The 15,559-nt window shown below is 38.9% G+C and overlaps 1 protein-coding gene and 1 long non-coding RNA gene across 5 annotated transcripts in view; one reads left to right on the top strand and one right to left on the bottom strand.

Moving 5' to 3' along the window:
* The window catches only part of LOC310770570, a 188,744-nt gene that overhangs the window by 82,710 nt on the left and 90,475 nt on the right, over positions 1-15,559 (top strand). The gene's annotated exons all lie outside the window — the stretch shown is intronic.
* Positions 1-15,559, bottom strand: part of SLC10A7 (solute carrier family 10 member 7) — a 132,677-nt gene that overhangs the window by 28,779 nt on the left and 88,339 nt on the right. For all 4 annotated transcript variants that reach the window (XM_083631299.1, XM_083631301.1, XM_083631303.1 and 1 more), the window contains one exon: positions 9,928-10,011. In XM_083631299.1, coding sequence (XP_083487425.1) covers positions 9,928-10,011 — 84 coding nt within the window. The remainder of the gene's footprint in view (positions 1-9,927; positions 10,012-15,559) is intronic.

The raw sequence follows: 15,559 nt of genomic DNA, 5'->3' as shown, positions 1-15,559 counted from the left end.
AAAATTTTGGTCTTCTCGAATGGTTGGAAATTAGAGAAATGGAAAATAAGAGGGCAGGAAATCCAACAAGTGAAAATCTATAGGTATCTGGGAATCTTATTCCAGAGCAATTTAGGGTGGGCAAATCATCGCACAAATGCCATAAAACAGGCAAAGTGCACCGCATCAGCAGTTACCCGTTTTTATTATCAGAAAGGCAATCAATTTATTCCTGCGGCCAATCAGATATTCCAAACAAAAGTGCAATCCCAGATATTCTATGGAATACCGCTATGGGTCCAAGCATATAATAGTGATTTAAAAAAGATTCACTCCAGCTTTCTGAGACGTATTCTTGGACTCCCAGCTGTGATCAAATATGAAACAATGTGTGCAGAAATAGGCATACACACAATGGAATATTGGGCCTGGTCCACCTCAATAAAGTACTGGTTACGCTGCCATTTTCGCTGCCCTCCATCAAGTCTGCTCGCTGATTTGCTCAAAGACTCCTACAAATCAAGATGGTATCAGTACCTCGAAAAAAAGATTGAATCTTTAGGCATCGAGCTGGAGCCCCTGTACAATTCTAATGAGCAATACATTTTCCATAATATCCTAACTAGACTAAAGGATGTCGAGAGGCAAAATATTATGGCAGCTGTAAACAAAATTTGTTCGCCCATATTCTATGATTTAAATATCCTAGATAGCAGAGCCAATTACGTCACCAAATTAATAATTCCAGCCCAACGTAGGGCTTTTATGCTGGCCCGTTTGAATGTTTTTCCCTCAGCATTTGTCAGGGGAAGATATCAAAACATCCCTAGAAACAAGAGATTCTGCAGATGTTTTATGAATGTCCCGGACACGGTAGAGCACATTCTCTTTCAGTGCCCATTGTACAGTACGCTCCGTCAACGCGTGCTGTCCCCTCTTTTGGGTGGTCTGGAGCCCCAACAAGGTGAATGTGTGGGATTCTGCCTATCCGACGTTGACCAAAGGGTAACGGCGGGGGTAGCCGAGTTTTTGGTAGCAGTCCTCCAAGGAGCAGGTTAACAAGGAAAACCACTGATTTTATATGTATATAAATATATATGTATGTAGCCAACTGCTGCCTTTCTGTATATATCTCAAGGCTTTTATATGTTACTTTTTCTTTTATCGTTTTGTTTGTATAATGCCTAATAAAGGTTTGAATAAGTAAGCTTTTGGAATACCAGAATTAACGGAAGAAGATGAGCAAGCCTACAATGTTTAGTGCAACTTTTTCACATTCAGGAATTTCAAAAATGAAATTGTTTCATCAGTTTTCCTCTCCCTTTATTGTTTGGAAGTACAGTAACTAATGGCAGCATGGTTCTAGAAATACAGGAGTCATTACATTTTGCTACTATTGACCAAAGCCCTCTTTCTGGACTTCCTCGAAGTTGTGACATAATTCCGGAAGGTGGTGCTGGAAGACTAATTCCCCCTGGGAATTACGGTACATCAGGGTGACTAGCCTGTAGTCCTCCAGATGTTCCTGGAATATAACTTCCACCATCTTTGATCGTTGGCCATACTGGTTGGGGCTGAAAGGAGCTGATTGGGCAACACCTGGAGAATCTCAGGTTCAACCATACCTGTCCTACAGGGTTCCATCTTTTCTCCCCTTTCTTTTTAATCTACATGAAAGTGCTATGTGACATCAATCAAAGTTTGCAGCTTACATTAGACTTGCAGGAAATTATATAAGCCAGGACTTGCATTAATTTTTCAGTCACCACATAACAAGACTTCTCAAGAGATGCCCCAACAGATTTTATTACTGCAGTGTTTATGAAGTAACACAGAAAGTTCATGCTACCCATTAATCCAGATGTTGCCAACCTGGTACCCTCCAGATCTGGACTTTTTTGGACTACAACTCCCATCAGCCCCAGCTAGTCTGTTGGATTTGCCATTATATTTTTATAGGCTTTAAGTTAAATTTTTGTTTTCATTGATGTTGCTTCTGTACACCACTTGAGAGATTTTTGAAATATTAAATGGTTTAGATATGCTTTTAAATAAAATTTTAGAAATCAAAATCTTTCATAAGCTTCATTGGGAGGGCTTTCCCCTGAAAGGTAGAATACATAAGGCCTTTGAATAAATGAATGTGTGTGCACATGTCTCTGTGTGTAGACTGGAAGCAGTAATTTAATTAAAGGCAGCCGTGAAAAGCCTGGAGCTTTGCAAGAGTGATACTACAGACTCCAAATCAGCACAAATTAATAGCAATGTGCTTTTGCACACAAACAGGTGCCATAACACATTTACTGAGCCAATATTTGCTCTTCAAATAAAGGCAGGTTATTCAAGGCTGATCACTAATCTACTTTGAACCTCTCATACTCTGGAACCAACAAGACAACAGTTCTCTATATTAAACTTTCTGTATGGTACTAGAGACACACTAACAGGCAGGCTCAGTGGAGTAATCACTGGGATTGGAAATATGAAACCTAGATTTAAAGCTCATTCACAAAACTAAGGGTGGAGTAACTCAGTCACGTTGGTCACATGACTTTAAAGACTGGCTGCTGCTTCTTTTCTGCAAATCAGGGCTGGGAAAGTGTCATGTCCAGAGATGGGGCTTTGATAAGGGAGAGAAAACCAATGTAGCAGAGCGCCAACAGGACCGAGTTATGAAAGGCACCTGTCTGAATCTAACCACTGCAATGAACTTGGTAAGTGGCAGCAAGGACACCATAGTCTCCCCCATATATGCTTATGGGTAGAAATACTGATCTATATCCAGAGTGGCGTGGTGGGATCACATGATGTAAATTAATGATTTGCTAGTGGCTACAACTGACAAAGGGATAAATGAAAAGCAGGTGCTGGGTAGAAATCTTAATAGGCATTGGGTAGCCTATTAGTTTCACAGCTACTATAATGAAATTAATTATTAGCATTTATATAACACTTTTACGAACATGAGTTTGACCAAACTGCGGGAGGCAGTGGAAGACAGGAGTGCCTGACATGCTCTGGTCCATGGGGTCACGAAGAGTCGGACATGACTAAACGACTAAACAATAAAACACTTTCTGCATATTCAAAGAGCTCCATGCACATTCTTCTCAGTAATTCTTACAACCATCTTGTATGTTAGGTCCGTATTATTATCTCTATGTAGATGATATGGGCAGAGGACTTTGTGTATAGTTGAGGTGAGATTGAATTGGCGACTTTCCAGCTTAGCCATACACTACAGTGGTTCTACAACAAAGGATCTCAAACATGATTTGGCCCAAACAAGAAAACAAATAATATGAGCCTCTCCAAGAAAGAAAAGTTATGCCCATGTCATACTCTATTGCAGCAAGTAAAGGTGGGTGTATGGTCCGTCGTACAAAGGCATCTGAGGCCACTGAGCAAGAGAGTGTCAAGATTGCTGCAGTTATCTATTATGGATTTAGTTACATTTTTCATATGCTACCTTTCCAACATCATACTTGAAAAAGATGGTATATCCACCTGTTTCTATCTGAGGATATAACTACACATTACATGATGCAAACGCATGTAATTGAACCACAGCAGCCCTTTAATTTAAGGAAAAAGCACTTCAGGAAGTGGTAATCTGAAGCAAAGAACTGGGTGTGTGGCGTGCTTAGTCCTTTCCTCTCATGTCAGTTCCCTACCTGAAATTGCTACTGAAAAAGCATTTCCTAAAATAAAAGGGTTATCACGGTTCAATTACACTTACTTCCATGCAACACATAGTCGGGCCTCAAGAACTTCTGAATCTAGAACTGTATGCACTGCATTCAGGGTTGCCTGCAAATGCTATATATCTTCCATTGAACTTACAACACTTGGTACAACTGCAGTGGTGATTCTAATAATGACACTATAGGAAGAGAATGCTAATGTAAATTTGATCTAAGTTAATTACATGGGAGGTCCTCCAAATCTCCTTTATTTATTTTTTAAAGGGGCAAATAGGAGCTTAATAAAAATCAGATGTGAGTTCATTGGCAATTTAGTGCTTGGATAGGATAGAATACCCTATAACGGTTCTGAGCTTGTTGGATCTGTGCTCTGAACAGATTCTACTTTTGAACTGCTGCCTTTGCTGACTGCTACTTCCCAGCCACTTTGATCTACAAAATCCCTTTCCTTTGAGCATCCCAAAGAAACACATATGACTCAAGTGCTCTCTCCTTTGAAGAAATGTGAAAAAGATCACAAAACAATGCAAAGTTTTAAATATAATTTCCTTTATTGACTATTAATATTCTGATGTAGCAATGTACTTTCCAAAATGACGGATGTCAGAATATGCCTCTTCAAATGTTCTCTGCTTTGATTTTGTTATTTTTTCTTTAGCTTATTGCTTCTTTAAACCTCAGTCTCTAAACATCATATACATTAATGTGTGTGTTTATGAATAACATCTTGTTCAATGCGCAGGATGCAAATCACAATATTGTGTTCTATTTAGATTTAGATGAGTGTTACACAAGCTCTTCCCTAAACAATCTGAAGGGCATTTTCAAACTTCTATTTTTAAATGTTAAAAACACTGCAATTCAATACCATAAAACAAACCTTTCATGACATTTTTAGGGTGCTGTATATTATATTTTCCTTTGTTTACCTTCCTATCAAGAATTCATCTGTCTGTAGTTAAAGTCAAGTGTCAGATAAGAGTGAACTATGGCATGAATGCTGTTAATCTGTCATCTCAATTTTTCTGAACAGCTTTTCAACAGTGTTGGCCTCCCAGAAGATTGCTGCTTCTTCCTGAAATTCAGCTGAAGTTTAGCTGTAAACAGGGCCATTTCTATATGGATTAAAGTTACATTCTAGTTTAAAATGTTTCTTAAGAAATGCTGTAGCTTTATTTACTTTAAATGCCAAACTATATTGAAAGGGCAAGCCTATGCACAAGTCAGAAGGAAGTTCCACCAAGTTCAGTGTGCACAGGACTGCAGCCTGAAAGCCTGTTCATAAAATCAACCTAGTTCTTGCTTGAGTAGATTATCATTGGTTTTCCTTTTTTAGTTTCCCATGGAAAATTGCTCTTAAAAGGGGGGATTCGTAGCTGATGCTTTATAGCTACTTTATCTTTTGGGTGGTTGTTGTCTAACTGTAATTTGCTCAGAGGTGTTTTATGGCACTCAGTTTTAGGGAGTGAGGAAAAGATATGCCTGGGACGAGATCAGCTGGGGAAATGGCAATTACAGTGATTCTGAGCAAGGGTAGATATAGAGTGAAAGGAGGCACAGGCCAGGTGACACAGAATAGACAATCAGTGTGCCAGGCCCCTCTCCAGCTTGAAGAATGGTGGTTGTCCTATCCGCCAACCTTCAGGTTTGCAGCTATTACTGTTGAACGCCAGATTGACTTTGAATAAGATTTTTCCTAACCATGATTTGATTGTGGATAAGAAGGCTGACCTGGTCTGTATCACCAAGACCTGAGTGGGTGAGCAAGATGGATATAAAATTGCTTGCATTTGCCAAGACCTTGACTCCACTGTTAAAGCAGACACATCTCAAGAAGTGTCTGTCTAGTCCTAAGGGTTGGACGAGTTTATGTTAGTACAGCCCAAAGACATGGTCAAGGTGCTTGGTTCAGTCTGGGTGACAACCTGTGAGAGAGGGGTCAGCCTTGGCCAGGATGGTGATTGGGTGGTCTCTGCCTGCTTAAAGGAGGATGTGGTAAGACCAATCCTTAAGAAATTCTTATTTTATTCAGACAATCTAAGTAATTAATGACCAGTTGCTAATCTTCCCTTCTTGGGCAAGGTCTCTGAGCAATGGTTGTGGAACAGATCCAGGCTCTCTTGGATGAAACCAACTTTCTAGATCCATTTCAGTTGGGATCCATTTCAGTTGACTTCAATATGGAAACTGAATAGTGAGCTATGCTGGGAAAGAGGAAGGGTGAGTGTGTTCCTGTTAACTCTTCTCAATCTCTCAGCGATTTTCAATACCTTTGACCATGGTATTCTTCTGAAACAGCTAAGGTGGAGTTGAGTGGCACTGCTCTACAGTGATTCCAGTCCTACTTGGATGGTAATTTTCAGGTGGTTGTGCTTGGATAATACTGTTTGGTGCCATGGAGCATTTAGTGTGGAATTCCACAGGGTGTGATTTTATCCCCCACACTGTTTAACATCTCCATGAAAATGCTGAGTGGGGCCATCCAGCATTTTGGACTACATTGTCTGTAATATGCTGATGACACACAGCTCTACTTCTCCTTTACATCTGCAGGTATGCCAGTGGATGTGCTGGAAAGTTTCCTTTGCCTCAGGAATTGACTGGATGAGAGCTAATAAACTGAAGCTTTATTCTGACAAAACTGAGGAACAGTTTGCAGGTGGTTCCCTGGACCAGAGGGATGAGATGGGGCCAGCTTGGGATGTGGTTATACTCCCTCTGAAGGAGCAAATACGTAACATGAGATACTTCTGGATCCATTAGAGTTACTTAAGGCTCAAGTTCCCTCAGTGGCATGCAGTGCCATCAACTTCTGCTAGTGGCCAGTTGTGCCTAACTTCTGTTGTCTACCCTCTGGTAACCTCTAGGATGGACTACTACAATGTATTCTACATGGGGCTGCCTTTGGAGGCAGTTTAGAAACTGCAGCTGGTTCAGAATTCAGCAAGCAGATTGATGATCAGGACAGGACACTCTGATCATATAGCAGCAATTCTGGCACAATTGCATTGGCTACCATTTATTTTCTAGGCTCAATTCAAAATGCTGGGTTTGACATTTAAAGCCTATGCAGCTCAGGACCCTAATTCCCCCAAGGACTACCTATTCCCAGACCCTGCAATCATCATCTGAGGCATGAAAATGAGCTTTTCCAGTGGCAGTTCCTTGCTTATGGATTGTTCTTCCCAAGGAGGAATACCTTGCATGACCTATCTCTATTTTTAAAAGCCAAGCAAAGACTCTTCTCTTTATCCAGACTTTTGGCCCTTGTTCTCTTATCTCTATAGATTTTATTAGTTATAGTTTTTATTGGTTGCGTTTGTTTTAACTGGACGCTTTTGTGAGGAAAGCGACTAACAAATATAAATAATAATAATAATAATTTGCTTCCTGCTTGAGCAATGTTTTGGGGACAGATTAGACCACTCCACCTGCAAAATCCACTTGTACAGTTCACTGGCAGAATCACTATATCTCAAGAGAGCAACCCAGTGAGCTTACAAAGTAGAATTCAATTACATATATCTATATATTTACATTTTAAATCGGAGCAATTGTAATAACTAATTTGAGTTTTAGTTAAGGACGGTTTAATATGAAGCGCCCACTTCAGGCTGGCAAACAAATCACCAGTGGGCAACTACAGAATGCATGAATGATAATGTACAGACATGGCTTTTATTATTTATTCATAGAGAACAGTGGGTTTTGGTGTGCTGCTTTGAAAAATGTTCAAACTGGTAGAATATAATAAAAGCACTGTGAAAATTCTATTTCATTAACTTTTAATCATAAATCACTCTTTAAAATAAAACATAAAATAAAAGTCTGTCACAAGCACTTAGTTCTAGAGAAGGGAGAAGGACAGCAGAAAAGGGAAGGGAAATACTGTCATGGTACTCATTTTTCTGGTACCTGTCACAATCCTGTTAGAATGAGACAACACAAACAAAAGAGGCCACAATCTTTGTCCAGAGTCCCAGTATTGGGGGGGGGGGGCGAAGAATAGGGCAATGTGGCTTAGAGACAGGTGAACAAAGTGCTTTATATCATGCAGAAATATTTTACCACATGTGGTACAGAATTGTGAATATTTGGCTCCAGCACATCACTGTGGCTCATGCACAATGCAACCCAGATCTATCTGGCACTGAAATAATATAAGGTCAAGACAAATCTTCAACAAAGTCTTTTCTACATGGGCCACTAAACTGCTTGTAAAGGGGTAGGGTATTGAAGGGCAGGTGTTGAAGATAACACACGGGGAAGAACCTTAGCTTAGGAGCAATGCAGCACATCCTCTGCATGCAGAAGGATCCAGAATCAATTACTGGAATCTTCAGATGTGGCTTGGAGACTCCTGTCTAAAATCCTGGGGTACATGTTGTGAGTCAGTGTAGAGAATCAGTATACTGAGGCTTCCTACATTTCTCAATCCAACTGGGTAGAGTTAACTTGATACAGCAGAAGGTAAATGGGGATTCACATTAAATGCACATTAAATGCACACCTCAATTTTCATTCCTTCACTAAAGGTCACATAAAGAACTAGAGGTGATGCAACATCAGTGGGCAGTGAAACTACCAATGCAATACAGAAAGAAAAGGAATGTCATCCCGCTGCCTGGCAACAGGGACACGCCTCCCTTTCACCTCTATTCAGAGTGAGGGCAAGGGGGGGGTGTAGGGTGCTTAAATTTGCCTTTTGTGATGTAAACATGCAGCCTTAATCTAACTGGGTACTTTGTGTTTGATCATCATTTTCATTATATGATCCTTATATGGGAGCTTAATGATACACACATTCTGAATGTGTGCTTTTAACTTCTAGCTTATTAAACAGCTGAAATATGTTCTGACTTTAGAGTCAAAAGACCTGAACATCAACATGTCATGCAACTAATATAACTGGTAACTTCATACATATATGTATAATGTGCAAGCATGTTATTAAAGTAGCCAGACTGGCTTTTAGTGTACACTTATCTGTAAAGTACATGCAGTGGCCTACTTGTATTCTTGTAACACAAGTACAGTTCAAAAATGACAGGATAAACATTTTTCCTGGAAAAAATCCATGTATGAAATACATGGTATTTAGGCAGTACACAAAAAGTGGGTCCCAGGGCAAAACTTAGCTGCTTATACTTAACTGGACTTAACTGGAATAAATAAATTCAAATTCTGAAATCGTGGGAGAAGGCTTGTGACTTGTGGCCTGAAGAGGATGTCAGTGAGCCCAAACTCCAGAAATAAATGTTTAATTTTGTTTTTTTAATTTATGGGATCCAAAATGGCAGGTGGGAGCTCTTGCTGCTGCCCAGTACCCCACTCAACAGTGGGCTCAGATGTATTGTTCCCTGCTTTTTCTTGCAATCTAGAGGCAAAGGTACTGGACAGCATGGAAAGCAGGTAAAATGGATGTTTAGAGGCTTTTTAGTGGGTGCTCCCCGCTTATGTGTGGGGCCCCCCAGAACATAAACCCCACATAAGTGGGGAGTCGCCTGTATAACCTAATATTAACCTTATTTTTTGTGTACAAAACCATGAATCTTAATATACTCCCAAAAATCCATATATACACTATTATTTATAGCATGTATGTATTTTTATCCTAATTTTCACCTTGGGAGGCCTACACAAATTGCTTGGGCCTTGACCAATATGGATATATGCACACACATGCAGGTTCCTGAAACGCAGTATACAAATACTCAAATAAAATATAAATAAATGCATTATATACCCTTACAAGAATATATAACACATATAAACCACCAAACAAACATGAAAAATGATTACCAGAAATGCTTAATTTCTTTTAGCAAGCACAACTAGTTCTTGGGTAATCTATTTTACTTTAGCACATGCTTACATGCAATGAACCACATTTGATTTGAAACAATTAGCGGTGCAGCTTCATCAAGGAGACTTTTTCTAAATCAAGTCATTTGCAGACCTTTACGATACTTTCACAGCTCATTTACACCAAGATTACCATTTTCTTCCCCTACTTTATGTTTCCAAACACTTTTTTAAGATAGATATGTAAAAGATTCATCAGAGGGAGTGAGGGACAGCTGCTCATTCTCAAGTAAAATCAATGTGGCTTCAGGGAGCATTACACTGTCATCCCTCTGTTATTAAATGTCACTATCCAGAGGCCTTTTTCTAAGTGTCAGACTCCTCTCTTTTACAGTCCATAAGACTTTAGAAACATTATATATGTATATTTAAAACATACCTGTCCAATTATAAGTGGAACTACAACGGTCATGAACAGTTGTGAGAATATAGATGAGAAAGGCACAGAGGAGGAGGATCCAAGCTGTGAAAGAAATTAAAAGCATGATGTTAATATGGAATTTTAACTGCTAATGAATTACCAATAAGTTTAAATGTCCAGATATATAAAACATAAATCTGTACTTATGTGTGTAAACTCACTGTGGCTTACTTCTGAGTAGACAGGTACTGGATTGCACTGTGTATGTTCTAATTTTGCAAGTCTTGAATACTGATTACACAGCTAATATTAGTGATGGGGAATCTGTGCCCCTTCAGATGCAGTTCCCATCATCCCTAATCACTGGCCATGCTGGCTGAGGCTCATGGGAGTTGGAGTCCAACAGCATATGGAGTGCCTCAAGTTAGCCACCCATGTTAAACCAAGTTCTGCAGGTTTCCATCCTATCTCCCATGTTGCTTGCATTAGGAGAGCCACATCAGGAGGCTCCCCATCCAAGGCCATACAATGAACATACATAATCTGATGTAATAAATCTAGCATCTAGGGGGCTGCAAGTCTCCTACCCCCAGATCACAGGATAAAACATAAAGTCATGCTTCTCAGCACAATATAAAGAAAATGAAATACAATGAAAATGTCCTGAAACCTTATTGGGTATCCTAGTTTTTAGGCTTTTCTAAAACATTGTTACTAGTTTTAACCATGGCTTGCAAAATAATTGTGACCTTACTTCTATTCCAGTTTACAAACAAAACAAAAACACCAAAAGACAGGATAGATTTGCCCTGGTACAGAGTTCTCAGAAGGAAATCAACTTTCAGGCCCTTATTTCTCTCTCAGACCAGCTGTTCAATTTCTCTCCTTTTTTGGCAAAGAGGACAAATATCACAGCTGTGGTATTCTCCAAGGAAGATGCTGCATCTGTAACTGCCACAATTGCATTAGTGGAGTCAGATGAAACACTTCATATCAGTTGTGCCAAACTGCAATCCCTCATCCACTTCGTTAAGTCCACTTCAGAGGCAGTCCTCGGGGCTATGCTCCTCAGAGCGTAAACATTTTTTAAAAAAGAAAGCCAGGTTGTGTTCTTGCATCCTCCTAATCATATTGAGGTTGTAGAATCTACACTAGAACATCTCTAGGAATTCAAGCTAATAAAGGATACAGTGGTTGGTTAAGCTACTATCTGGAATCCACAACCTGTCTCCAAACACCATTCCAAATGTTGGCACTTTCCTTTAAACTCTGCTGTTTTAATAATCTCACTGGTTTTATGATTCAATGTTTTAAATGGGTTTCGACTGGCTGTCAATTGCCCCGTGTATAAATAAATAAAGGAAATCATCTGATTGCACTTTTGTCTGCTACAGAGAACTGAGAGTGAAGGTATTTCACCACAGGGATGCAGAATATGCTTTACTAAACATAAAACTACAGTTCAGTAAAGGTGTAGACAGGAATGTCTACCAAATGGTACCTGCTAGTTCTGCAAAAAACATGAAAAAGGAAGTTCCTGGGATGTACAGGAATGCATTCCAATAAAAGAAGATTCACCATATCCATGATTTCCCAGGATGCTCCTGTTTGTAGTCTTCAGATGTCCCTGGATCCAACACTATGCCTATTAGCCTAGTAATTGGCAGTGCCAGGAATACATTTTCCCAACACCAAATTAGTTAGAAGGAGGTATTGCTTTTTGTCACCCCAGACCAAGGAAGAGTAATTAGGATCTTTGCAAACTCAAAAGTAAGATTACTGCAGTGTGACCTACAGGATGCTGTCCTTGGTGACTGCTTGGAAACTAAAAACTGGAATATGTGCTGCTAACAGCACCTTATACTGCTTCTCTAGTATCTCCAAATGCTTCCTATTGCATTTGTGATAGGACAGCATTCATATATTTGACTTCATCTATCCAAACTTCCAGTTCAACAAAAAACCCTGGAGATTTTCCCACTGTCCTTCTTTCAGCAGACAGATTTCTACATTATTCTTAGTAACATATTCCTAAGATACATCTAAGTGAAGTGGTCCAGAGGAATGCAACTCTGTTAGTTGGGTTTCAGGACAGTTGCGAATGTTCAGATGTGTCTATTTAGCTCACTCAACATGCACTCAGTGCCCCCCAGCCCACTGGAGGAGCTTGGCTGAGTGAACATATATTGTGAAAGGTAGCATGTCAAATGGTTTTGAGTCTATGGTTAAATAATCAAGTCTAAATATGAACTCACCATCCTATTTTCACCCTTGCAAAATTAGCAAAAATGCAAACAAAAATTGTGCTAAAACGCTGACCAAATGTACATTACAATTCATCTTTCTCTTTCCCTGTTGTCATATCCTACCCTCTTACCTCACAGGTTTAGAAATATAGCTCAGCCTTCATTCCAGGAGAGTGGAAAACCCCACTATTTGCTTTATTAGTGTCAAAATGACTGATACAAATGAAAGAATTTCAATAAAAGTGAGTGAATGCATTAAGAAAAAGGGATAAGCCAAAGAAGTGGAAAGTTTCTCTTCATACAAAAATATTGTGCTACTAACATTGCACAGGATAGTGAACTCAAATAAATGAAGTACTACATGACAGATATACAAAGCATTGTGAGCACTTAAAAAACAACAACCCACACATTCAAGACTTTATTCTCAGCATGCTGCTGAAATGTTGCCCAATGTGTCATTCATAAATGGGGCCATTTGATTTTAGCCCTTGAATGGGGGCAGGCTTGATTTTCAATTCTCAATAGCTCACATTAAGTACTAGGGGTCAGGTACTACAGAAGAGAGTCAACAAAATCCACTATTAGCAACTGGAATGGGTTAATCCCATGTGGAAAGTGTTTTAAGTACAGTAGAGATGTTTTCTTTCTACCATATGAATGAATGGTATCATTTTCTTTAGGTTGTCCACTTATTCAGAAATTTTTATACAGATATGAATATAGCTGAGTATAATTGGGAACAAAGGCTCAGTAACACTTTAACAAAGTTTAATTAGACACAGAAATGACTTTTAAAATTGAAAAGGCTGGAAGATACTGTTTCTTAAGTGAGGTTACAATTACATGAGACCCCAAAAAACCCATCATTAAGGTAACATAAATCCTGAATATTTTTCTTGAAAGGAATTAATCAAATATTAAGTTCGGTCACAGTATTCTTTCAAATACAAAACTGTCTTACATTTAATACCATTCATTTAAGAAAATTAATAATTTATGCAAAATGTATAATTTATTGTAAGTGCTCACTCTTCCCTTTGTGTACTTCAGCATTTCTTTAACAGTTACTTCATATTACTCATTTTACATTAACAAGTATGTGGAAGCAAAGCAGTGTGAAGTATTAAAAGCTACCAGTAATAAATTTTGTGCAAATAGCACAAAATATAAACTGTAATCAATAAATGTAAACCTATCTAGAAGGAGAAGTTCTTATCTTACTACATTACACATACAGATTAATATACTCATTATTGTGCTGCTTTGAAACCTTAGAGAGCAGTACAGAATAGGAAGTAAAAATTAAAAAGTCTGCTTCTAGGCTCCTTTTTGGGTCAGGAAACCAAAATATAAATGCAAGTAATAAATAATAATTGTTTTTGTTACTAGAAAATATGGAAATTCACGGAGTTTACATACACATACGATGGTATTCAACTGAAATTAATGGGCCTAATTTAGTCATCTTAATTAATTTCAATAGGTACTCTGAGTAAAATGTAGTTAAATAACACCAATCTCCCTTTTACTCATTAACCCTCATACATAACCTCATCAACACATGCTCCTGGCACAAACAAATATCCTGCTCATGACATTCACTTTCCTTACATAGTCAAAAGCACACCATCCCCTCAGTCTAAGCACCCCTTTCCCTGCAAGGAAGGAAGGTGGTCAAGTCTTTAAGATGGCACCAAGGCATATCCTGCTACCCTCACAACACCAATGAAGAGTATTGGCGGAAGGGTTTCATCCTATTCCTACCCACTAATTTATTCTTACAAATCTTCCCTGTAAAGCCCTAGTTGGGGCTCTGAAACAACAAAGAAGCCCAGTTGCAGGAAAATGGAACTGAGGAGGTTTGAGCAGGAGAATTAGCAGAGGCAGGAGAGGTTAAACACTCTTCCCAGCAAGCAACCAATTGTCCTAATTTGGCCTTTAGACAGAGTTTGGTGGACAAGAGTGAGAGATTGGGGGTATCTAGGTTTCATCTGGTATGGTAGCTCCTGGCCACCACACCTAATGTCCAGTGGGAGGACAGAGTGCTTGCATCTGCTTCTCAGGCCTGGAATCACCTACCTAAACATTCTCTGAAGGCTCCAATTAGACAATCTGGAGCTAACAAAAAAGGCAAGAACTTTGACAACTTGTACGAGCCACTTCAGTGATTTCATACTTCACAAAAATGCAGTTTATAATGATAATAATAACTACCAATGTATTCACATGCTAATGATTTCTCCCATTTTAAAGATTGCATAATTTCCCCAAAAACTTCTTTTTCACATAAAACTGCACTCATAATGCTTTCCTTACACCTTTCAACCATTATGTGCAAGACAACAGAAAATATCATAAAATCATGTCTGCATGCATCTCTAAGTTCAGTTTTATAAATAGAAATAGGGGATGGATGCAAAAGAAGAGGCAAGACTGAAGCCACGGTTAGGGGCAGAAGGCAGGGCTAGGGGCATACTGTGTGATTACGAGGGGAGATAGCAAAAAGGAGGTGTTAATATGAGGACTAGGAACAAGGTTTTTAAAAATAATTCCAATGGATCAACATCTTACCAATGCGGACAACCTTAGGGTGGTTTGAGAATAGAAGCAAAACTGTGAGAAGGAATGACAAAACTGTTCCCTTGAGACATGGTATGGGGCTTGCTTTCCAAAGGGAATACTGCCTCCCACCACCAACATATGCCACTAATTAGGAACACGACTAAGTAGAACACTCTCTTGATTTAGAGAGAAGAATGCGGGTGGCGCTGTGGGTTAAACCACAGAGCCTTGGGCTTGCCGATCAGAAGGTCGGCTGTTCAAATCCCCATGACAGGGTGAGCTCCCGTTGTTTGGTCCCTGCTCCTGCCAACCTAGCAGTTTTTTTAAAAATAATATTTATTAAAGATTTTTTAAAATTACAAAAAAGAAAAAAAAGACAAAAAAGACAAAACAGAAAAATAGAAAGAAAAAATACATCCATCATTCTCAAGTTTTTAACTTTCATTACCTTCTTTCTTTGACCTCCTCCTCCTCCCCTTTCTTGTATCCTGGTTAATAATTATCACAGCAAATCCTATCCATAGTTCATAATATTTTGTCCTTACATTATCTTAATCTATTTTCATCTTGTCTTATAGCAAACCTTGAAACTTAAAACTTAAATCTTATTTTTACCGACTTCTCATAACCATACCATTAACCTAATTCTTTAAACATTTTTACTAGAACCAAGTAGTTCCATTTCAACATTTTTCTAGCATTCATCAATTATTTTAAAGCAGTCCTAATGATAAAAGAAAAACAAGTAAAACAATCCAATCTTCATCCAGCGTCCCTTCCTCCTGGTTCCGGATTTTGTCAGTCCTTTTTGTCCCATTTATCTAGCACATTAACCTGGT

Source organism: Podarcis filfolensis, assembly GCF_964270895.1.
Source record: "Podarcis filfolensis genome assembly, chromosome: 9".
NCBI classification, from domain to species: domain Eukaryota; kingdom Metazoa; phylum Chordata; class Lepidosauria; order Squamata; family Lacertidae; genus Podarcis; species Podarcis filfolensis.
Note: the sequence above shows the minus strand (reverse complement) of the source record. Positions and strands in the feature narration are given on the sequence as shown.